This window comes from Nyctibius grandis, chromosome 26, assembly GCF_013368605.1.
Source record: "Nyctibius grandis isolate bNycGra1 chromosome 26, bNycGra1.pri, whole genome shotgun sequence".
Lineage (NCBI taxonomy): Eukaryota > Metazoa > Chordata > Aves > Nyctibiiformes > Nyctibiidae > Nyctibius > Nyctibius grandis.
In genome coordinates, this window is record NC_090683.1 from 7,458,213 (window position 1) to 7,483,157 (window position 24,945).

The window sequence follows — 24,945 nt, forward strand, 5'->3', positions numbered from 1 at the left end:
GTATATGCCAATATTTAAAGTAAATCCAGGCAATAACAAAGCTCAGCCTAAATAAACTTACAGAATGGAGGTGGACTATGGATAGCAAAAAGTTGAGAAATGTTATCCTCTTCTGCTCCCTCAGAAAATATTGAGTGGAGGGAAAACAACATGGCACATTATGCATGAAAGGCCTACACTGTGTCTTCTCAATCCCCTTTGCATCCCAAAGCCTGTGCAGGAAATCACAGTGGAATAAAAGTACAGTTTGTAAGAGGTTTTTCCTTTCCCTTAGGGACTTTCCAACGTAACTTTTCCATTACAAAACGTTCGATTGGAATTCTGCAAAGGAATTTCGTTACCATCTCTGGTGTGTTTTTTACCCTGAGATGTGGTGTTGACAACAGCTGAAGTAGCTCTTTTTCTTCATTATTCACTGATGCAGTCTGCAATTCTTCTATTACCTTTAAAATAAAAAATTAACAACTTCAAAAGTAAAGGAGTCCACCAAACAAGATAATATATTTGCAAGTGAGTGGTTTTTGGGTGTGTTTGCTAACTTCTATCATCCTTCAAAGTAGTGTGCACAGATCAAAATCAATCCCAATCAATACTGCATGAATCCTAAAAGAAACAACAGCTCCTTCATCTATTTTATTTTTATTAGATAGTGCAGGAAGACATCATCAGAAATCATAGAATGGTTTGGGTTGGAAGGGACCTTAAAAATCATCGAGTTCCAACCCGGAATCTAGTCTGGACCCAGAAGTTCCCAGCAACGAATCAGGCGAGGAGGGGGCGTAGCCGGAGGCACCGCGGGAGACTTAAACGCGGCGAAACCATAACAAACGGTCAGTCGGCAGCGGCGGCAGCGACTGAGGTGAGTCCAGGGCGAGGGCGAGATCGGGCTGTACCGGGGGTTTCCCTACTCAGGGCCACCCGAGCAGCAGCCCCGAGTCCCGTCTGGACCCGGCAGTTCCCGGCAACGAATCAGGCGAGGAGGGGGCGTAGCTGGAGGCACCGCGGGAGATTTGAAGGGCCCCTGAGGAGCGTGAGGGACCTGGCGCTCGCAAACAGGGGCGTGGCAGTTTGCGCAGCAGTTCGGGCAGGCAGGGCGGGCAGGAAGGTGCGGTCTCCCTCCCATCGGGGCAAGAGGACAGTCCAGGAACGGTCTCCACTCGGTGGGGCCCTAAGTCCTCTGCGGGTGCCAGAAAGGACATGGCAACGCAAACGGACTTGCCTCGGAAGCACGCAGAGGTCTGGGTGGCAGGCTGCAGGGAGTGCCAGAGCCTGGCACTGGCACCCGAGGGTAACGGAGACGTCGCCTGTGTGAGGTGTAAACAGGTCAATGACCTGATCTCCTTGGTGGGACAACTCAAGGAGGAGGTGGAAAGGTTAAGGAGCACAAGAGCACCCCAGGAAGAGGCTGGCGAGCAGTGCTGTTCCCTGCCTGCCCTGGGGAAAACGGACTGGCCTAATGCTCCCCGGGAAGTGGAGGATCCTCTTCCTCCTCCACAAGGAGCAGGAGGAGACCTAGGGGATAGGGGGGAATGGAGTTCCCCTGCAGAATAGGTATGAGGTGCTGGAACCCGAGCGTCTTCCTGAGTGTCAGGAAGACACGAATCTAGGTGAAGGACCTTCTAAGGGGCTACGTAAACAGAAGCAACCAACTAGGAGGGTTGCAACCAGCTCCAAAAAGGAGAAAATAAAAGTAATTGTTGTAGGTGACTCCCTGCTAAGGGGAATGGAGGGCCCCATATGCAGGCCAGACACAACTCACAGGGAAGTCTGCTGCCTCCCTGGGGCTCGGGTAAGGGATGTTGCCAGGAGGCTTCCTGAACTGGTGAGGCCCTCTGACTACTACCCACTATTAGTATTCCAGGTGGGTAGGGATGAGATTGAAGGGAGAAGTCCCAGGGCAATCAAAAGGGACTTCAGGGCCCTGGGGCGTTTGGTGAAGGGCGTAGGTGCACAGGTTATATTCTCCTCAATTCCTTCGGTGTTAGGTGAAAATAGGGAAAGGACTATGAAAATACAACAGATTAATATGTGGCTAAGAGACTGGTGCCGTAGGTGGGATTTTGGGTTCTTTGACCATGGGGCGGCATTCATGGCACCGGGCCTGCTTATGCCAGATAGGGAACACCTGAGTCAGAAGGAGAAAAGGGTTATGGCCCAGAAGTTGGCAGGGCTGATCAAGAGGTCTTTAAACTAGGTTCGATGGGGGAGGGGGATAAGACCAGGGCAACCACAAATGAACCTAGGGGCGACAGGCCTGCATCGGAGGCAAGACCGTTAGCCCAGCTGAAGTGCATTTATACCAATGCATGCAGTATGGGCAACAAACAGGAAGAGCTAGAAGCCACTGTACAGCAGGAAGTTTATGATGTGGTTGCCATCACAGAAACATGGTGGGATGACTCTCATGACTGGAGAGTTGCTATGGATGGCTATAAGCTCTTTAAGAGGGACAGGCGAAGCAGGAGATGCAGTGGGGTAGTGCTGTATGTTAGGGAGTGCTTAGACTGTGTCAAAATTGAGGAAGCTGATGAGGATGACAAGGTTGAATGTCTATGGGTAAAGATCAGGGGGAAGGTTGGCAGGGCAGACATTATGGTGGGAGTCTGTTATAGACCACCCAACCAGGATAAGCAGGCAGACAAGGCGTTTTACAAGCGGCTGTCAGAAGCCGGCCGGTCGCCGGCCCTTGTACTCGTGGGCGACTTCAACTTGCCGGATGTCTGCTGGAAATACAACACGGCAGAGAAGAAGCAGTCTAGGAGGTCCCTAGAATGTGTGGAGGACAACTTCCTCATGCAAGTGGTAAATGAGCCCACTAGAGGAGGGGCCCTGCTTGACCTGTTGTTTGTGAACAGAGAAGGACTAGTGGGAGATGTGAGGGTCGGTGGCCGTCTTAGGAATAGTGACCATGAAATGTTAGAGTTTTTGATAGTGGGGGGAGTAAGGAGGGGCAAGAGCAGAACTTCTGCCTTAGATTTCCGGCGGCCAGACTTTAGCCTGTTTAAGAGGTTGGTGGACAGAGTCCCTTGGGAGTTGGTCCTGAAAGGCAAAGGAGTCCAGGAACGCTGGAGGTGCTTTAAAAAGGAATTGCTAAATATTCAGGAACAGGTTGTCCCAGTGTGTAGGAAGACAAGCCGTCGGGGAAAAAGACCGTCCTGGTTAAACAGAGAACTTAGGCTAGAACTTAAGGAAAAAAAAGAGAGCCTATTTGCCCTGGAAGAAGGGTCAGGTAACTTGGGAGGTCTATAAGGATGTTGCCAGGCTGTGTAGGGAGAAGATTAGAAGGGCCAAAGCTCAATTAGAGCTTGATTTGTCTGCTACAGTCAAAGATAACAAAAAAAGTTTCTACAAATACATCAACAGCAAAAGGAGGGTCAAGGAGAGCCTCCACCACTTGCTGAATGAGGAGGGTAGTGTAGTGTGAGGGGATGAGGAAAAGGCAGAGCTGCTCAATGCCTTCTTTGCTGTGAACCCCCCGTAATCCAGGAGGAGATGGTTAGTGACCTGCTGTGCCAACTGGACACCCACAAGGCTATGGGCCTGGATGGCATTCACCCCAGAGTAATGAAGGAACTGGCAAATGAACTTGCCAAACCACTCTTTATTATCTACCGGCAGTCCTGGTGAACTGGAGAAGTTCCAGCTGACTGGAAATTAGCAAATGTAACGGCCACCTACAAGAAGGGTCTCTTCCAACCTGATTGATTCTGTGATTTTAAGAGTGAGTCCACCAATATAATTTCAGGAATGAGTTCTGAAATTTTAAATTCTCTATGGAATCTGTAAGTGATATGTGAAACAACAGTCTTGTGGCTTGTACTATGACAAAGGAGTTTAAACCTCTCTCTAACCAGGTAGCATTACCCATGTGGACCATGCAACAGCAGTTTCCTTGTTCCCCTGCAAAGCCTGGATACCAAAATATGCCCTGGAGTCTCAGGGCTTCCAAACAAAGGATTAGAGAAATAATGGAAGCACTTTTGCACTAGGCTGGTTGGGTGGGAGGAAAGAGAAGGGGGGGGAGAGAGAGGAGGAAGGGAGAAGGAGTTGAGGCAAGAGATTTCCTTTCCCTGTAAAGGGTTCTACATAGGGAAGTCATATAGTCCTGTATAAAACTTTTCTGCTGTTTAGAAGATGGTAATTTTTGTATGACTTGACAGACAGCAGTGCCAAAACTTTAATGGAGGCAGTAGGCTATTTGTGGGAAAAGGGAGATGGGGCATGTGGCAGGTTAAGAAGGGGCAGTGGGGTCTCCTGGCTTTGCAAAGGGAGGAATTCTAGCTCCCAAACCTTCCACAGCCCTTTGCTGTGCTTTGGGAGGAAACAGGCGCAAGCCACTTGTAAAGAGGCAGTATACTGACAAAGGCAGTATAAATCTCACTTTTTCACACACATGGCATGTTACAAATAAATCTAAGATACAACTTTGCTCTGTGAACAGACTGGTGGATCAATTCATTGAGAGCAGCCCTGCAGAGAAGAACTTGGGGATACTGGTGGATGAAAAATCAGATACACTACAGCAATGTGCGCTCGCAGCCCAGAAAGCCAGTTGTATCCCAGGCTGCACAAAGAGAAGCATGGCCAGCAGGTTGAGGGAGGTGATTCTCCCCCTCTACTCTGTTCTCGTGAGACTCCCCGCTCCCCGCCCCCGCCACTTGGAGTACTGCATCCAGTTCCAGGGTCCCCAATACAAGAAAGACAGACATGAACCTGTTAGAGCACGTCCAGAGGAGGATCATGAAAATGATCCAAGGGCTGGTGCACCTCTCCTGTGAAGAAAGGCTGAGAGAGTTGGGGTTGTTCAGCATGGAGAAGAGAAGGGTCCAGGGAGACCTTATTGCTGCCTTTCAATATATAAATGGGGCTTAAAAGAAAGATGGAGAAAAGTTCTTTACCAAGGCCTGTAGTGACAGGATAAGGGGCAGCAGTTTTAAACTGACAGGGAGCAGACTGAGATCGGATATAATGAAGAATTTTTTATGATGAGGGTGGTTAGATGCTGGAACAGGTTGTCCTGAGAAGTTGTGGATGTCCCCACCATTGGAAATGTTCAAAGTCAGGTTGGACGGGGCTTTGAGGAACCTGATCCAGTGAAAGGTGGCCGTGTCCATGGCAGGGCAGTTAGACTAGATCTTTCAAGGCCCCTTCCAACCCAAACCATTCTGTGTGAACAGCAATGCTGCTTGGGTTGTAATGGATTTAAGTAAGTCCTTAAGACTAAATGCTTAGCTGGCATAGTCTATTGTCAAGAAAAGACTGAATGCTTTCTGCAGCCTCTCCCTTATGAACGCCATTAATAACATCCTTCTGTTCTACCTGCCTGTGTCTGTCTTCACTGGACATTTAATGACGGTATTTTTGAGCTCTCATTTCCTTGATGATGAGTGAAACTAGCTAACAGATTCCAAAGACAGGTGGGGAAGATCAGAAATATGTACACATATAGCACAATTGCAAAGCTTTGATGTGTTAGAAACGCAGGCTTAAATAACAGGAAAATAAGGAGACAAGAATTTTTACTCACATCTTCAACTAATCCTGCTGCACTATGTAAAACAGGAGTTGGACTCTGTCTTTCATAATGACGGAGTTTTTCATGAATCTGAAAAAGATTATTCAGGTATATTTACTACAGAGAGATACAAAACTTTCTAAATATACCTACACTGGAATATTTTTCTATTTAAGGAATATAATTTTTCTGAGATAAGTGTCAGAAAAATAACCTCTCTTGGGGTTATTTTTTGTTTAGGAGTCTTTTAGTCTTCTTTTTTGCTCATGCTAGTTTCACAGACAGCCATAAAAATCTGTTAAGACTTCAGCAGCAGAAGAGAAAAAAATGAAGCTATTTCACATTACTTTTTACCTGCGGGGCACTGTATCTGCATTTTGGCAATCAAGGCAGAAATGGTTTTTCTGAACAAAATATGTTAATTGTCAACGAATGGTCCAAATGTTTGTGCTTAAATACATGCTTTGGTCAGTATAGAATTCTAAAAAAAAAAAAAAAAAAAAAAGCTTTGGCAAAGTTGATAAATCAAGGGAACAGAGAAGTAACCTGTAAGGAAAATGTATGTTCATAAATGAACTTTTACCTTCATTAGGTAGTTGAGACTCTTTTCACTGAAGACATTCCTAAGGAATCCCATTTCCTCTTTATGATTTGAATCAGGTCTTAGCTGAGATGTCAAAAGGGCCAAAGTTTCATGCAATCCTAAATTTAAATTCAAGACAGAACAAAAGCTTTGTAGATAGCATGTCTCATGGGACCTTCTATTGGAGACTTAACATCAGCTACATTTACTTGGGTACCATCTTGGTGATCATTAAATTTCCACAGAGACTTATGCTTATCTTCCACTCATTTTGCAACACTTCCCTTCTTAAGCGACAAACACAGCTTAAGATATAACATATATCATAGTAAGGCAAAAGCTACCAAAGCAATATATATTTTTAAAGACATTACTTCTGAGGTTTCCCCCTTCATGTAATTTACCCTTTGTTTCTAGAACAGGTAGCCCTCTAACAAACTTTGGGTTATTAGAGGGCCACTGCAGACTCACAAAATGACTGAACTACCTCCTTTGTTGCACAGCTACCAGCTCTACTTTCCGAACAACTTTGCTTACAAGTGTTATCCTGCCCTTGCTACCTGAGGCACCTGTTAGAAGTCAAGGCTGACCAGAGGAGGAAAGGACTGGTGTAGATTTCCACTGCAGTGGAAGGAAAGCTTGAGGCTAGTTTTGTAAAAAGTGCTTACATCATCAATATCTCAATTTTGCAGTGCACGGGCCAGCCAAATGCTAATTTTTTCATGGTCCACATGACTGGGAAAACAAAACCAAAGAAAAAAGGGAGGGGGCTAAAAATCCATTCCTTTGGCTGTTCTCTCCATGAACTTTAAAGTGCATTTGGATCCAGGGGACTCAAACTCACTTCTGCTTTAAAACTCGGTATCATTAGCGTATATGACTTCACCCTGGCTAGCATATTGGAGTAGCTGGTTAGCAAGCCTTGAATGGAATCGCTGGTTTTTTTAAGCCAAAAGGAAGAATATTAACAAAGCTTACCAACACCTATTCAGAAAACACTAAGAAGTGGCACAGCAAGCAGCAGAGATATAAGGACTGATCTTTAATAAGCATGCATAGAAGCCAGTGTTATACTGAGAGGTTCAAGTTTGTCCATAGGACCCTGTCTATCAGCATACATTGAGGGGCTCTAGCGTTCTTATGAAACTAGGTGTTCCCTGAAATCTCACTAACTTTGTTCATTTCCACCTTTTATACTCTGCCTTCCTTGTATTCTTTTAGATAATTGCTAAGAAATCTAGTTGAACTATCTTAATAATTATTTAACTCAAATCTGAATTCATTTCCTGTGTGAAACACATACACTGAGATTTCAGTCACTGATCTGTTGAAAGCATGCAGATTAGTTACCTGAGTCTTCTGAAAGCACTGGCATGGCTTTGTTCTTAATCTTAGAGACAAATGTTCAACTTAAATCAACACGATTGTTTCTTCTTTCTGGACTGCGATTCAGAAGCAGTCCTGAAACGAGCAAAGATAATACCTAAGCTCAAGCATGCAATAAAAATTACAGTCATTTAAAAATAGTAAACTCCTAGTACATCCTTCTCTCAAGTGTTGTTTAACCTGTATCAGGCAGAGTCCAGCAGTTATTTGGCTATGCAAGTAACAACATGAAAAACATTATGTTATATAATAACCATATGGTATCTTGGATAAAGCTGATGCTGAAGAGAGCAAATGCTTCCCTATTCTGTTCTCAAGATAGACAGTTTTAGAAGGCCTAACTGTCTCAAGAGACAGAAAAGAAAAAAGCATGCTGCAGAATGGATGCCTAAAAGCACTGATAAACCATATGCACAGAAATAGCACGCAGGAAGACGCCGTCACAACAAGATGTTCTGGGACTTCCTAAAAGCACACCTCAAAGGAATTTACATCCCCATGGCATTCTGATACAGACCACACTACAATTACATGCAACTCATTAAAGCTAGTAGCAGTGCCACTCCATCAACCTTGGTCATGGGTACTAAGGATGCTACAACAAATGAAGCTACTTCCATTGCTCAGAAATTCCATTAGATGCTTTTATTGCCGATTTTTCTTGTCACTGAGAGCAAATGAGTCCAGAGCAATTGCATTTCAAACTGCAAAACTGAATCTATGCTTATAATCGCCAGTCCAAGATGAAACACTCTGTGTTCCAGGGCATTTAAAATCTCATTCATGCTCTCAAAATTCATCAGACTAATGCTTGCAGAGAAATAAGCAGCCATAACGGCATGCAAAAAGGATTAGAAAGAAATCTGGGATACCCCAACTCTTTGCTAAATGCAATAAAATAGGCTCCTTGTGTTTTTATTTGTAGATAAATCTCTGATATTTGGATTGTATGACACAAGTTTGATAGTTTTCTGATTCAACTTTATTTTAATTAGCTGCCTGAAAATACCATAATACTGCGTGGTAAATTAGCATATACCAGTTTAGCATTTTCTAGATTCCTGAATTTCTCTACAATGTACTGAAATATTAAGCTCAATAGTCACCTGTGTTTTGCAACCCATATTTTCTACTACTATGCTTAGTTAGTCCACCTGGGTATCAAAACATAGAACTGAGTTCTCTAAGCAAGTAAACTGAAAGAGTGTTGAAATTTCACTCTAATCCATGGATCATACTCCAGTGTATTACATATACTACACATTTATTTAATTAACTTTCAAAAGCATTTTTATTAGCTATTGCTTTGAATAAATAAACATTTCACACACACCCCCACACACTTCATGCCAAAAGAAATGTATAGGCAATTCATTCAACCGCTCTGGTTCCTTGACTATTGCATTTCATTTGACATATTTAAAATCTTCTCTAATTATCAAGAAAGGGTACTTTGTTTGCATGCTCTGTCTTTGAAACAACACGTGCTTTCCACAATCAAACTTATTCAGCACGAAAACCCAAGTTATTTTCCACGCTCTTAGTGAAAAAGCATCCCACACAGGAATCTGGAAAAATCCTGGTAGCCAGGACTGATTGGAATGAATAGTCAGAAGAACAAAAAGCATTCCATGTCCAATAACTTGTCACCAGCACACATGTCCATGTCAATACTCAGGGCTGGCTTCAAGGTATTAAATTCAGCCCCAGCATGTAATATTTTGCAAGAGGGGCTCAAAACTATGAATCTGTCCTTTCATCATTGCAGTATGAATAGGCTCAAATACACATTTCCTCTTTATCCACCCTAAACCATAATTCATTTTTCAGACATATCCTTACCCAGCCGTTCCCAAGACAGAACGTTTGAGCCATCTTCCTTGCCTAGGAAAAGGGACTGTTGATATTTGGAACGGGCTAAATAAACTGAACTGATGCTTTACATGGGGTCAAAGAAGGGGATTAAACAGAAACATAATATGCTTTGGCATATCCCCATTACCTTGGAAAATAAACCTAGTGTGGTTCACAGCCTAATAAAACATAAAGCTTCCATAATCCAGATATATTGGTCAAAGCAGTAGATCTCGTTTTGGAAAGCAGTTGCATTTTAACATTTTTCCAGAAGATCACCCCAGTGATTAGGTCAGAAAATGCATCCGCATGGTAATAAGATCATAGCTGATAGCTATAACAGGATTTCTCCTCACTTTGCTTCTGTGTACAAAAAGTGTCCAAATCTGACCAAACTAGTCTTTCGCGGAGCGACTGCCCCGATAGCTGAACGAAGCCCGGAGAGAACCGCACATCGTTCCTTATTCGGCGCCACGGCGACAGCCCCCCCGTCCGAGCCCCCTCAGCAGGCTCGCAGCTCCACAGCCCCGCGCTCGGGACCGGAAGCCGCCCGTGGGCCGGCGGTCTGCACTCTGCCGGGCGCCCCTCAGGCGACCTGGGAGCTTGGCCGGAACCCGAGAGGCGGAGCACGGCGAGGCGGACCAGCTCCCCGGGCACCACCGGGCAGGACCCTCCCACCCCGGAGAGAGATCTTGCGCTCCACCGAGCTCGGGCACCGATGCGGCAAAGCTAGCGCGCACAACCCTCCTCACGGCCCAGCCGCGGGCCCAGCGGGTATGGAGCGAGGTTACGCCGCGGATCAGACTTCCCGCACGGCCGGCAGCGAGACGTCCTCTTCCAGACCTGCTTCCCCAGCCGCGAGGCCGGGTTCTGCGAGCGCCTCTGCGGCCCCATTTCCGCCATCCGGAGAACACCGCAGGGCTTCCGCCAGGCACGGTCCCCAGTCCTCAGCCTCGGCCAAAGCCCGCCAGGCAAACCCCAGCGGACCCGCGGCCTCCCGCCACGCCGGGGCCCGCGCCTCGAAGGCAGCGTCAGAGCCCAGCCTGGACCGGCCCCGCCCCGCCCGACTACAAAATGGCGTCGCCCTGGCCGCCGCTGCAGGTACAGAGACGCGCTTCGGGAGCAGTGCTGCCGCCGGGCGACCGTTACCTTCGGGTGCGGGCCCAGGTGCGGGCCCGTGCGGTGCTGTCTGGCTGTCTGGCTGGCTGTCTGCCTGCCTGCCTGTCCCGGCAGGCCGCAGAGCAGCTCCCGGCACTCGCGTCCCTGTAGCTCGCTGCGCGCATCGCCCATGCGCCCTTAGAGCTGTTCTACGCGCCGCCTCCCTCCCTCCCCTCCCAGCCTGCCCGGGGCCGAGCGGGCGACTGCGCCAGGGTCGGCTACAGCCCGCCTGGCTCGTCGTGCGCTGCCGGGGATTCGCCGCGAAACTGCAGCGTAGAGTCGGGGCAGCAGCGCACCGTGAGGCCTAGCGGCTGCGAGCTCCGGCCCGGGTTGTAGTCCCAAAGGTGGCGGCGCCGGACGCGGCTTTCCCGTGGCGGGCCCCACGCGCCTCCAGGGGAGCTCGGGAGGCCTCCGGGGCTGTACGGAGCTGGGCCGTTGCCGCGACCACCCAGGCTCCAGAGCCCCCTTTTCTGAAGTCACCCTTGGGGAGCGAGTGGCGATGGTGGTGAGGGTAGCTGTCTAGTCCCCTAGCTAGTAGCTGTCAGGTGTGCTGTGGCATTGGAAGACTTCAAGGAGGACACTGCAGTGGCTTTCTGGATTTTTTTTTTTATAGGAGGATGAATCCCAAGAGGGGAGATGCAGCATTGGAGCATGCACAAAAATACTTGGGGGCAAATCGTGCTGGTGCATGTTTGGTGGCTAGGTATCCAGGGAGCAGAAGCTCACAGGCTGATCGCATAGGACAGCTGGCAGGGCATGCACAAGAAGCAATCCAGGCCTTAAAGACAAAAAGCTGTATTCAATGAAGTAAAATGGGTAGCCAATTGAAAGACAAAAAGAGGGTTAATAAAAATCACAGCAGTATGGCAGAAGATGTGCTAGACTCTACAGAGGTAGCATCTTTTTTTTTTTTTTTTCCTCTAGAAAAAAAAGGGTTTATTTGGGAGATAGCCTAGGAACAGATGAGTTGTAGCTTGCAGAGCACTCACCTCTAGCTTCTCAATTCTTAAAAGTCCTTAGCAGTAAGGATAAGACAATCTATTAGCCACTTATCAGATGCAATACTAAGTAATAAGTTAGGAGTATGGCTACTTTGGTCAGTCAAGCTCTTAGGAGTAAAACATGCTTTTAAAATATATATGTATAGGAAGGCTAGTCTGCAGCACAGAACATTACTCTGGAAAGAATAACCAAGCTATTTATCAAAGTATTTATTAAACATTCATGATAATTTTATGCTTTATAGAATTTAATGTATAGTTAAATACTAATTTCTCCAAAGCTATTCATTAGTGATATGTCATTACGGTGACAAATGGCATTAATTAAAGACAAAGTAGAAACGCTTCCCAGTGTTCTCCTAAGGTTCACCTGAACAAAGAATAATGTGAAAGAAAATAACATTATTTTCCGAGCCAGGGTACAAACAGTAGTGCTTCCACTTGCAGCAATCACTGCTGTGATTGTAGAAGTATAGGAAAACTTATAAAATTTGTCAAAATAGAGTAGGAAAGGCATGTGGAGACTTGTCAGCGGGCTGCTTTGATCACTGTTAAGTAAATTTTCATTTCATTTGTAAAAATGCATACATGAATACAGTTTCTTTAGTCAAGTCACAACTACACAAGTAATTGCCAGATCTGTTCTACTTCTTTGCAGTTAGTTCTTCACTGCAGATGGTTTAAGGATTTACTAAGTGTGGTTTTGCAGATACAATGGCCGCAATATTATAAATGCCTACAGGATCAGCTAGTTTCTTCAAATATAAGTTAATCATTACAAGAACAGCTAATAATACTTTACCAGTCTGCTGCAGTTACCAGGAGAAAAAAAAAAATGAAACAAATTGCTGTTTCTTGTATCCTTGGACTTTTTTTTTTTTTATTGAAGCAACTTTCACTTATTTTACAAGAGAAAAAGAAAAAGACAACAAAAAAGAAACAACAAAAAGAAGGAAAATCCTATAAAATGCAAAAACCTACAGTCAGTTTTCAGTTCTGTGCAGTTATAGGAGTTCTAAACTTACAATACCGTGCTATGATTGCATCACTGAATGCAAACATGATTCTGAAATACTGTAGACTATTGCATGACAGTTGGAGGGTTTTCTTTTAAACGACACTGTATTTTGCACAGATTTTATGGATTTAGTAACTATGTTTTTTGGAGGGAAGCATAGTGCAGGGAGATAAGAAACCCCTATTAAAAAACATTTCACTAGTTGGGTAGTTTCTGTGATTTATTGGTCATGCAGAATAACTGGCTATTTTACAAAAATGGAGAACTTAAAATTTTGAAGGTGAATGTATTGCCCTTAAAGACTGCTCTTTCTCCTGACAACGACCCTTTCAAGCAGAAAGTAAGCAAACATTTCCAAGGTGAAAGCATGTCTTCTGTCTGTTCTTAATAAAATAATGAAGTGACAAATTCCCGTTTCTGAAGGAAAGCCTGTCTAAAATCTAGGAGATAAAAATCTCTGAACCTCAGATGATTATGTTTTCAAACACTAGTGTCAGGCTGAAAACAGGCTGAAGGAGATCCAAAGTTCACAATCAGATAGATTTTCCTTTGGCTAGAATGAGGGAAGAGAAGAGAAAGAACTCAACTCCTCTCCTCTCTTCTTTTATCTGCTATTTTGCTTTTCTCAGCGGCAGCTGAGTCAGATTGAAATACGGATACAGAGTCCGCAAAACTGGCCTCCACCATACCTGCTTTAGTTATGGGTAACGTCTTTTCCTATGCATGCCATCAAAATGCTTTCAAAAATCAGAATGATTTGGGAAATGCAGTCAGGGTTATCCAGTTTGTGAACAGTCATCTGCAGAAATTTTTTTACATCCAGTCTAGCCTTGAAAGACTTGAAGTTTCTCACTGCTTGTGAAGCATGTTGATATGCAGTTAATATAAAATAAAACCATTCTATAAGATTCATTATTTTTTTGACAAATGAAGGCTACCAAATGGAATTTGTAGGTACAAACCATCCTTACTAACACTTGAGGCATAAATCAATAACTTGTTTGCAGCAGATCAGTGAACAGAAATGATTGTACTGACTGTCAGGAATAGTGGGTTTTTTGGTTTTTTTTAATATGTCATGAAAGAGATGTTTCCAGGCAGTGGGGCTCTTCTCAGTCAGACTGAGTTTAGCAAGTTTGCTCTTTCAATAGGAACATGACTCCTTCTGTTTTGAAAGACCAGCACATTAGTAATGTACACTCAAGTCCCATGATACACATCTATATAATTCCAAGACACAACTCTGCACGTCACTACTAGCCTTGTATTTTATCTACAAATTTCATCTGCCCTGCCAGTAAGCAACGCAGGAGTTTGTCCAGGAAGACCCAGGCTCCTACTTTCTAGCTGACATTATGAAAAACAGCTAATTCAGTTGAAGGTCAGGATGTATCCACATGATTAATATGTGCAGACAGCAGTAATGCTACTACCTGTAGTGGTAAAAAGAAATTTATAATGAGCTTATTACTGTTTGCATAGGCTAAGATGTGCCAGATTTGTACAGTGCAAGTAGCCAGTTTGCTGAACAGTGCACTTCGCTAGCCACCTGAAGATTCATGTTAAGGGGAATTCAACCTGTACACTTTTCTGCCCTGGCTGAGTGCTTGGAAGAAGTACATCAGTCCTGTTTCATCTTGCCTCCTGTGTGAGACTGAGACTTTTACATGAGGTTTGGTGAGTGACCATGGGAGGTGCAGATTGCATTGGGAGCAAGGCACCTGTCTATTCAGGAGGCAAAATGCAGGAGCATTCTTCAAAAACTTCAGAGCCTCCAGAACAGACAGGGAGCTATGCAGGAGTTTTTAAAGATCCAAGTTTCAGCTTTGGTCCCTGTGGCCTTTTATGAATGTAACCCATAATCTCTAGGTAAACTCCATCAGCTTTCTGTTCAGCGTGTCCGCAAGGACTCTAGTTAAGCTGAGGTTTATGCCACTGACAGAGAACAAATAAAACCCAAAATATTGCCGCCTCCCCATGTATTTGTACTCTAATTTTAGATGTAGCATGCAAAGAATGAGGAAGAGTTAAAGAACGGATGACAAGGAAGAGGAGTTTCATCAATGATGTCCAGTGCATACTGATACAGACAAATATATGTCTTAAGAATCGTTAAACCGTTAAGGCTGACGTGTTTAGTTCGTGTGGATTATTCTGGAAATGATTGGTTGAGGGCATTCAAGAGGTTTTGGGGCTTTTTTTTTTTTTTTTTTACTTTAAGGAGATTGATGAGTGAGGACAAGGTGGTGGAAAATGTTGCACAGTTAGAGAATAAAAAAAGAAATGCAGACAGTATTCCCCAGGAGTGGAGTAGGATTTAAAAATCAGGCATATGCTGTGCAACTACAAAGTCTGAGCTGGCTCAAGAATGGGAGCATAACTATGTTACTGTGGTACTACATACAGACTAAAGAACCCTGCTGAGAGCCAACAAGCTGCAGCATCTGTATGGTGCTGAACCATGTGTGGTTAAGGTAGCTCACGCATACCTATGCTACCTGCATGGGGTAGCATAGGTATGTGTGAAATCGCTTGACAAAAGCCATCAAGCACTTCTCAGTTGGTGGTAAGGCTTGACATCATCCACTTAACCTGCAAGGAAGAAGGAGCATGGAATTACCAAACCTGGATATTTGTGTCCTGTACAGCTAGGTAGTCAAAGTTCTTTTCAGTGTGTGTTAGATAGCAAATCTCCCTCCAAAAGACACAATATATGCTTTTAAAAAATCAATGTAGAGTTAGAAGGTAGACTATTCTGTTACTGTCTCCCCCTTCTGAGTATTAAGAAACTGTCCAACCAGCAGGCACATGCCTGGAGATACATGATTATTGTTGGACTGGTAAAAAATAAATAAAAGGGCTTTATCCACATCTTGGATGATGCCTTCTCACTGACTCCACTGCTGTAGTCCTTCTTTTCCCAGAAATATCAAAAATATAACACTCCTCTGCTAATGGATACTTAGGAACAAGGAAATATTTTTACAAATTTTGGTTGACCAGTGAAATTAATCTCAAATGGTTCGGCCCATCTGGTATTTGCTTTCCATATTTGGGGTGAAAATTATGTGCTTGATTTGGGAGGAGATTAGAAGGAAGAGAACTGTGATCCTCTCGAGTTCTGGAAAGTATGGCACCTGAAATGCCACAAAGCACCTGCAGCTAGGCACGGAGCCTTCTTGGAAAGTATTAATGAAGTAATGTCAAGACTGATAGTGTGAACACCTTGAAAATACTTCCTTGAAAATACTTCCTTATGCTTTAGCGTTTGGTGAAAATACTGAAATTAAACTTCACACAGACTATTAGTTTTTTCAGTTCCCAGTCTAGAACTGAAGCAAAACGCTTTAATCTCCAGTTATTAAAGATCTATTTTCTAAAAACTCAGTAACTGCAGGCAACGCTGTTGTAATGACAGCACTTTGCTGAAAATTAGGGGTTGAAATGACAGACCTGAATGATAATACTGTTCTTATATAACTGAGAATGAAATTGAAATAGCGATTATTTTTGAGAAACAACATTAAAAATAATAAGGCGGAAGGAGGGGAAAGTCAGTAGCATAGCCCCATTTTGAACTTCTAATGCCATTAGTAATTAACACTGCTGATTTTAAATCTTTTCTGTCCATCAAAAACATGAGAGCTGCACTGAAATCGCTTAAGCTTCTAGGGAACTGTCTTTCGAGCAGCTTCTCTGCTGGTTCTGTGTAAGCAGGAATGCATAGACGTAGTTGTGGTCTAACTCCGAGGGACTAGGCCTGGTTTACTTGGAATACTTATTTTCTTTCAGATGCGGACCGAGGATTAGCATCTTCGTATTCCTTTGTTTAAGAGCTGACCTATCTCACGATTTGCTTTTAAAATCCTTATTGCTGCCAACAGCACGGCCTCTCAGCGGATGACTCAGTGCCGCTCACATTATTGTTCTTATCTCCTGCAGCCTGAACTCCGCTACCAAGGTGTTACGGTGAAACGACATTCCTAAGCATTCATCCTCGCCCGAGGGTCTCCGAGCGCAGAACGAGGCGGTGACCGCAAGCGGCTTGGAGCAAAGACGACGCCTGCGACCTACCGCCCAGCCCGGGGCCGGCGCTCATCGCTCTGCTGCCTTCGGCGTCCGCCGCCCTGACCGCCGGAGCCCGCGCAGCCGCCCGTGGCCTCGCGGGCCTCAGCGAGCCGGCTCCGGCTGCGCCCCCGCCCCGCCCCCGCCCCCCAGTCCCGCTGGCCCGCCGGCTACGCAGTACGGTCGGCGTGCGCTTGGTCTCGTCGCGGCTGCTCTGCACGATCTTCCCCCGCGCTGCTGGTGAGCGGGCAGCGCCGGCGGCGGCTGACTCCTGCTCCGTGGGCATCCGGGTGCGCCTCGTTCCCTGGGGGCCGGCGCGCGCTCAGCGGCTGCTGTGCGCAGGCAGCGAAGTGCTGCCGCCCCCCCAGCCCCGCCGCATCCTCACTGCGCTCACGGAGGGCCTCAGCAGCCGGCAGCATGTCTGCCGTGCGCAGGAAGTTTGGGGATGAGTACCAGGCGGTGGGCCCGGCTCGCAGCAGCACCCGCAGAGAACGGCAGCGCTTTGTGGACAAGAACGGGCGCTGCAACGTGCAACACGGGAACCTGGGTGGCGAGAGCAGCCGCTATCTCTCCGACCTCTTCACCACACTGGTGGACCTCAAGTGGCGCTGGAACCTGCTCATCTTCCTGCTGACCTACACAGTCGCCTGGCTGGTCATGGCCTCGATGTGGTGGGGCATCGCCTACCTGCGAGGGGACCTGCACCGGGCGCATGATGACACCTACAGTCCATGTGTGGCCAACGTGTACAACTTTCCTTCCGCCTTCCTCTTCTTCATAGAGACTGAGGCCACCATTGGCTATGGGCACCGCTACATTACGGAGCGCTGCCCGGAAGGCATCGTGCTCTTCCTCTTCCAGTCACTGCTGGGCTCTATTGTTGATGCGTTCCTGATTGGCTGCATGTTCATCAAGATGTCCCAGCCCAAGAAGCGAGCTGAGACCCTCATGTTCAGCCGTGCCGCAGTCGTCTCACAGCGGGATGGCAAGCTCTGCCTCATGTTCCGTGTCGGCAACCTCCGCAACAGCCACATGGTGTCTGCCCAGATCCGCTGCAAGCTGATAAAGGTGAGGCCTGGCGCAACAGCGAGCAGGGTAGGGCACCTGGGTTGCGGTGGGCGACGCGGGCAGGGTGTGGGCCAAGTGCAAGCATGTGCCCGTACTGTGGGTAGCATGGGGCTTCCCCTATGCAGCCCCTGCTGGTGGGCTCTGCCCTGCCCCAGGGGCAGCTGCCCTGTCCCTTGGCATGCAGACAAGAGGACATGGTTGCGATGGTATGAAGGGCTTTGGAAAAATTTGCCGTGGCTGCCCATAATGAGAGCCATGAAAGAGCCAAGCAGGCGTAGGGGAAACGACAGTCTCGTCAGAGAGCTCCTGGGGCATTCCAGTGGATTGTGAGTCTGGCAGGAAGCCAGTCTGGTGAGGAAGGATGGATGTGTCAGAACACGGGATGGCTGCAGGGAAGGATACTAAGGCATGCTCCTTAGTAGGTGATGGCTGGGAATAAGAAATTGATTATACCCGTTTTGTGGTGACATTAAATTTGGACAAAGATCAACCTTGACCTGCTTTTCCCTTGGGGAAACCTGGGGGGCTTTAACTTGCAATTCTTTACCCCATGGTTTGAGCCAGCGGCCTACCACTATTTCAGAGGGATTGTGCAGGTGCTTTAGTGCAAAGGCCCTTTGATTGTCACCGACATCTATTTATTAATCACTGACAATGGTCAATGTAATTCAGAATGCAAGAAAAGTAGAATTCAAAAGAGATCATAACCAAAAAAATAAATAAATCTTCAGGAGACAGTAGAGTTTGGCAGGCACGGAAGTCTGCAAGATACATCGGGCAGGAGTAGAATGGAAGGAAAACACTGCATGCGGCATGCTGAGATGAAGCAACGTAGCAGCTCATAGCACCTACATCTTGTCACAGGGGCATGGTGGATAGGGAGCATCAGAAGCTGGATCCCAGTGATGACGTTAATTTCAGAATATCATATTTGAATGTCATAAATGTTCTATGTTCTCTATGGTAATCCTCTCTTTGGAGCAACTGCTGACCATTTTAATAATCTGCAGAAATAAGCATGATACAGTAGTTGACAGGACAATGGTAAATGGGAAAGGCTGTTTTCCTTCTCTGCAGAATGCTTGACTGAGCTGTTAGTTTTTCTTGCTGCAGAATACCATTTGAAATGGAGAATCGGCTAAGATTCAAAAAGAGGTTGGGTATGTATATGGGAACAAGCTGTCAGGAGTTACAATGGAGCAATTTTTGTAGGAACTGGAAAGCCAGCTAAACCATGATTTTTGTTGATCTCTAACTATTAAAAATTAGCAGAAAACCTCCTCTAAAGTATTTAATTTTGTCCATCGTCCAAGACAGAATGCACGTCAAAGTGGAATAAAAGCTGTGTCACAGTTGTGTTTTTACAGTGATAGTAATTTGCTATAAACTTCTTTTGAAATAAGACACTGAACACACAACCTGGTGCGCTTTCTGCTGATGATTCTGTTGCTACACAATGCTGATATGCAGATGATTGGGACAGAAAACACAACGACATTTGATGGACCTGCTTGACTGATTCGTCTTATGATAGCTGTTTCATAGACCAGACAATTAATCAGTGAGTAATACATGATTTGTTTCGAACAATCATCATGCCCATGACTTGTCTTCAAGCTGCTTTGCAACCTTTGGCAAAGGTTTTTTTTGACACAGGAAAGTTTTAAAAGTGAATGTTTGTGTACTAGCTGCTCCTCGGTCCTCATTACAAGGCGTGGTATTAGTTCCCTTGTCTTTCTGTAAATCCTCAGTTCGTTGAGGTGCCCCTTGAACTGAACACACCGTTCCAGCATAATGGCCATTCTGGCAGCATGTGAATTTATATCAGCTGCTTTGAACTAGCCTTGTGTGTCCTGCAAACGTATGGTGAATGTGCTGGAACTCACTTACCATTTATCTTTAACGAGTTCTGCCTTGTTGTGATTAGTGCTCTTTCCACTGTGCTTCGTGCAGTGCTGTTGATAGCTATCTTGCTATACTTCTTCTGCACCCAATTAGATAACTAGATTTTTTTTTTACTTGTGTCATAGTGAAAGAATGTGAAGAAATATGTCTTATCACACTTTTGTACTAGAGATAGGAGCTGTATTTAGTAGTGAACATAGTGTTTCAGTGGGACCAATGGAGCCCCGAGGATTTACCTTTGTAAAGAAAATAAACCTATCTAAGTCTGTCTGAATGGCATTTACTGAAAGTGTGATATATGCCCTAGGATATTCGGTAGATTACAGTGGTCCCACCACACTGCTGGCTTTTGTTTTGGTCCAGGGGACTGCCCAGCAGCATGTCGTAGTGATGTCATGGAAAAGTCTGGGGCCCTTTTTGGACTGAGTGGTGGAGACTTTGGAAAACAGAGTTACAAGACTAAGTGTGCATGTTTCAGCAAAAACTTTTCCAGAAACCCGAGTCTTTCTAATTTACATTGAATGCTCTAGAAGCAGGAGAAAACAAACTCCTGGGTCAAGAAGTAGAAAGAAGCTGGTTGGAACTAGCTTCTGAAAATGTGCAGTTCCACATCCTGGCCTTTTCAGTGTCAGAGTGAACTGTATTTTTCTGCCTGTTAGTTCCTGCGCCTCACTAGTGCACCTGAGTGATCTGGTGATAGCAGCAGCAACCAGCATCCACTGTATGGCGATCAGTATTGACTTTTTAAAAATTAGTTACGATACCTATTTTTACCCTCTCTTGATGGGACTACAGATGTCACTGATAAACATGATAGTGTTGGTGCGTAAACTGGTCTGTAAAGTGTTGCAGCTGGTAGTGTAGGACATTTTGATTCAGAAAGCTGAGGAATGTAAAATCATCATTGCCTGTTTTCAACATGTGCTAAGCAATCGTTTTAAAAATACAATTGTGAAGCATAGTAGCCACAGAGCCAGTGTTCTTTGGGTTATGACATGCAGGCACCTATTCTTTGAGCTGTACTAATGAACAGCTTTGAATAAGCTGAAAGCAAACAGAATTGTAACAAAGTTCGCAGTGGCAGATGACAGGCATTGCAAATAAGTAGGAAGACCCGTTATATTGTCATCTCAATAACTCGATAAGCAGGGCACATGCAGAAAGTGCAAACGAGTTGTTTTTTTTGTATCACACAATCATTGAGATTGGAAGGGACCTCGAGAGGTCTCTAGTCCAATGTCCTGCTCAAAGCGTGGTGGGCTAGGAGATCGGACCAGGTTGCTCTGGGCTTTTTCCAATCTGATTTTGGAAACCTCTAAGGACAAAGACTGCACAGCCTTGCTGGGCAAGCTCTTCCACTGCTTAACTGTTTTCTTGGTGGCAAAGTTTTTCTTCAATCCAGTCCGAACTTCTCTTTTTTCAACTTACACCTGTTGTCTCTCTTGCCTTCGCTGTGCAGTGCTGTGAAGAGCCTGGCTCTATCTTCTTGATTGTCTTCCTCTTAGGTTTTGTAAGGCTGCTATTAGATCCCCCTCTGTACCTTCTCTTCTCCGGTCTGAACAAGCCCAGCTCACTCAGGTTGTATTTACAGCTTGGGGCAACTAGACTATACTAAAACATAGCAGTCATCTTGGGAATTATCTAAGATAGAGCTCCAGGTATAGTGTCACTACCAAAAAACCATACAATTCTTTAACAGCAGTATCAAAGTAACAAATTTGTATTATTTCAGTAATGTAATATATAATAAGTGTTCTTGCAAGCTGCTAGTCTAAGGGTCGGGCAGAAGCACAGATGGGTGAGATCAGGGTTTTTCCTCTCAAATTAGCACGTACCAGTTTAGCATTTTCTAGATTCCTGAGTTTCTCTACAACGTACAGCAATATTAAGCTCAGTGGTCATCTGTCTTTTGCATTCCACATTTTCTACTCCCAACGCTTAATTAGTCCACCTCGGTATCAAAACATGATTATGTGAGTTCTCTAAAGGAGTGAACTGGAAAAGGATAAATAATAATAAACCTGTGTTGTGTCCAGTTAAAGAAGGTTGTGTATAAACAACAGGGTTTAGAAAAGTGCTGAGAAAGAATAAAGGATAGGAGCGAATACTCAAAGGGCATAAAATGTTTGGTCGGACACAAAAACAGACTAAATGATGATGCAGTGGAATTCTACCTATTAATAAGAAACAAAACAAACATCCAGTGGCAGAAAGTTAAAGGTGGAAAAATGCGGACACAGAAGGAGTCTTTTTTTTTTTCTTAGCTGTGAGGCAATTAACTTTGGAGAAACTCATCTAGACCTTTGGATTCTCAATCTCTGACCACACTTAAAATGAAAGCTGGGGCATTTCTAAGTAATTGGGCCCTTGTTCAAGCATGGATTAATCTGAGGAATTTATTTGGCTTTGTGTTATGCGGGTGGTCAAAATAAAGAATCACAAGTATTCCTTCCAAACTTAATGCTGACAGTTTGTAATCCTCTGCCCTGTTTTGTGATCCTTTGAGTAAAGTTATATATATGCAACAAAAGTAGCTGGCTAGGAATCTTAACATATTAGGGCTATTAAGCTATCTTCATTCATGTTAATTTCTTTTTATTTAACAAATACGTCTCTTCTAAAAATTATCCGTGCCCTGCATAAATCAGTCCTGTATGTAAGATACCAAATACCTCAAACACAACCTTTTGCTTTCTCCCAGATCTGTTACTCTTATCATCCTCGCTGGATTTGTTTACTGTTGAGTGGATTTGATCGAAGACTCTTCCACAGAGAAAAATGGTTTGTAGATGAAACAGTTCTTAAGTAATTCAGGCAGCAATTTGTGCAAATATGCGCATCTTTGTCTAGGTAATTGTATTTGATAAAACTCAGGGAAAATTTGAGGTTTAGATATTGGTTCATACAGCTCATGTTGAGCCTTGTTATCTTGGAGCAAAGATCATATGTTGCCAACCAATTTGTGCACCCGCTGAAAGAACAGTGGCCAGGCGACAAAAGCAGTGGTGTAGTCTGCAGCGTAGTTCTGCAGGTTCCCTCAGGAAAAGCGAAAGGATGTTTTTGCAGTAGTTTGATTACACCTTTGCATATAACAGAGACTGTCACGATTGCTACATAGTAGTGGTTTTGATTGCTTTTATTTTATAGCACTGTCTTTTACCTTTCAAAGCACAGATAATCCGTGAGAATGCTTTTACAAGTAGTCAGCTGTTATTTGCCCTGTCCTCATCAGTAGTTTAGAAACTGACTGTTCTATAAGGGAGAACTTGGTTATTTAGATAGGAAGATTTTTTTTTTCCCACAGCAGAAAAGCAGACACATAGCACATAAATGAAGTAATGCATTGTATTTAATAAGGGCCTGTACTCTACCAGCTACCTAACTGTTTATGTAATCGCCAGTAAATACCAGGCAGTTAAAAATTCAGCATTTTTAAGATATGGGTGAAGTGGAGAGACAATCTGAAGGTACACGAGTAGCTTAGGGAATTTTTTTTTAAAGACAGAAACTTTCTTAAAAGGATACCAGTCAGATCTAAGTCAATGGCAAAACTACTAGCTTCGGCTTGCTCTCAGGACTAATGGATGCAGTTTCCAAGCAATGGAACCAATACATTTGTCAATACCAATGCAACACAGTTAAAACTATTTAGTAACTACAGAATAATCTATCATTATCAATAGTCGGCTTCTGAAAGAATGAAGTGTTTGCTTATCAAGCAATAAGCAGAAAGGATTTTAAATAGGATTTTAAATAGGCTTTGCAACGCTTCTGATTTTAATGGGCAGTTTCCACCAGAGACCTTTAAAGCAATCAGCTGAGGAGCTGCCTGCCCAACTGATGTGATTTTTAGTTCTACGTTGAATACCATGAAAATGTGGGTCAGGGGGAAGCTATCATATCAGTATTTTTATTGGACCCATGAAATGACTTAAACAAAAATGGGGCACTTGGCTTAATAATGATCGTAAGTTCATTATTAAGATCAACATATAGTAGGTGGTACATGCAAATTGGTAAGGGATGATAGCATCATTAATATCAATTCAGATGGTTTTGTGGAAATGTCACTTGCCACATGTACTGTACAATTACTGTGATGCACACCTTTGAGTTAGTACATCACAGCGTCCGCCAAACAAAAATTAGTAGCGTATAAAAATAACAAAATGTTAATACAGGCAATGGATTAAAGTGTGCCTGGTTGTAGATTTTGTTCTCATTAACAGGAACTTTAGCCACAGGATGTTCATGGAGAACATCTGTTATAATGCGTGTAGTGTGGTACCTGATGTTTTTGTCAAAATATATATATATATATATCTATCTCAATATCATAGTAAAGTTTGTAGATGATGATGAGATCTAGTGGCATGATAAAAAAAGTCAAATTGGTCATATATAGTAGCCTTATAATATTTAGCATTACTTATATCTCCATTATGAAGACCCCAGACCAAATATGTGGATGATAATGTCATGAAAGAGGCAGGTTTAAACTTCATTGCATTGATTTTGTGTTTTGCCTCACTGAGTGATTACTAAATCGTCTTTTCATCTTTAGTCCCGACAGACACCAGAGGGAGAATTTCTGCCACTAGACCAGTGCGAACTGGATGTTGGATTTGGAACTGGAGCTGACCAGCTGTTTTTAGTTTCCCCATTAACCATCTGTCATGAAATTAACTCAAAGAGCCCCTTTTTTTGTCTCTCACAAAGATCACTAAGAAGCGAGCAATTTGAAATAGTTGTCATCCTTGAAGGAATCGTTGAGACTACCGGTAAGATTTAGAATAATATGCATGCTCTAATTTTTAGTCTTTTGTTTTCAATCCTGATATTTTTAGCAAAGCAGCTGTTAATCCTTTCAGGATGCTAATCCTGGATGCTCCAGAATATCCTGCCATATGCTACAGAGCTTCAGTGGCCTTTACCAGCCAAAAGGAGACCTTCTTTCCTCATAGGGCTCTGCATCACTGGTACCCAAAGTGGTCAGTACATCCAAGAAGAGATGCACCCTGCCACTCTTTGAGTATGGCATGTAGAGGAGTACAACACCCTTATGAGACTCCTGTTTTAAGGACCACCACTCTGAAAGAGCGTTGAACTTTAAAAGTTGCCAGTGCTGCAAAATCACTTTCAGCCTAGCTTTCATTAAATTGAATGCAAAATAACAAATCCAATTTTACGGTACAAATGCAGACTACATAGTCGCAAAGATTGTAGGAACACATGGTTATTGGCAAATATGAGCAGGGCTTTTGGTTTTTTTTAAGCTTTTTTTTTTTTTTAATTCGATACAGCATTGTCCAGAGGACAGCTGACTTTGTGGCCTTACCTTTTGAGGACTTGATTCTTTTATGAATCCTGTGACAATGCCCTGCGGTTATAT

The 24,945-nt window shown here is 44.2% G+C and overlaps 3 protein-coding genes across 10 annotated transcripts in view; 2 read left to right on the forward strand and 1 right to left on the reverse strand.

Moving 5' to 3' along the window:
- The window catches only part of LOC137673835 (ras-related protein Rab-18-B-like), a 34,096-nt gene extending 28,538 nt beyond the window's left edge, over positions 1-5,558 (forward strand). For all 3 annotated transcript variants that reach the window (XR_011049777.1, XR_011049778.1, XR_011049779.1), the window contains 2 exons: positions 647-859; positions 4,442-5,558. The gene's annotated coding sequence lies outside the window, so the exon portion shown is untranslated. The remainder of the gene's footprint in view (positions 1-646; positions 860-4,441) is intronic.
- MPP3 (MAGUK p55 scaffold protein 3) overlaps positions 1-10,575 on the reverse strand; it is a 27,376-nt gene extending 16,801 nt beyond the window's left edge. For 4 of the 6 annotated variants that reach the window (XM_068418862.1, XM_068418860.1, XM_068418859.1 and 1 more), the window contains exons 1-5: positions 10,488-10,575; positions 7,449-7,559; positions 6,099-6,217; positions 5,528-5,605; positions 363-443 (exon numbers count right to left, since the gene is read on the reverse strand). In XM_068418862.1, the coding sequence (XP_068274963.1) occupies positions 363-443; positions 5,528-5,605; positions 6,099-6,217; positions 7,449-7,473 (303 nt within the window). In that variant the 5' untranslated portion in view covers positions 7,474-7,559; positions 10,488-10,575. Of the gene's footprint in view, positions 1-362; positions 444-5,527; positions 5,606-6,098; positions 6,218-7,448; positions 7,560-9,486; positions 10,395-10,487 lie in introns of those variants that run through there. The other 2 variants (XM_068418857.1, XM_068418858.1) reach the window with 2 other exon arrangements.
- LOC137673834 (G protein-activated inward rectifier potassium channel 1-like) overlaps positions 9,834-24,945 on the forward strand; it is a 19,072-nt gene continuing 3,960 nt past the window's right edge. Inside the window, exons 1-3 of the mRNA XM_068418863.1 lie at positions 9,834-10,439; positions 16,458-17,648; positions 24,118-24,334. Coding sequence (XP_068274964.1) covers positions 16,998-17,648; positions 24,118-24,334 — 868 coding nt within the window. The 5' untranslated portion in view covers positions 9,834-10,439; positions 16,458-16,997. The remainder of the gene's footprint in view (positions 10,440-16,457; positions 17,649-24,117; positions 24,335-24,945) is intronic.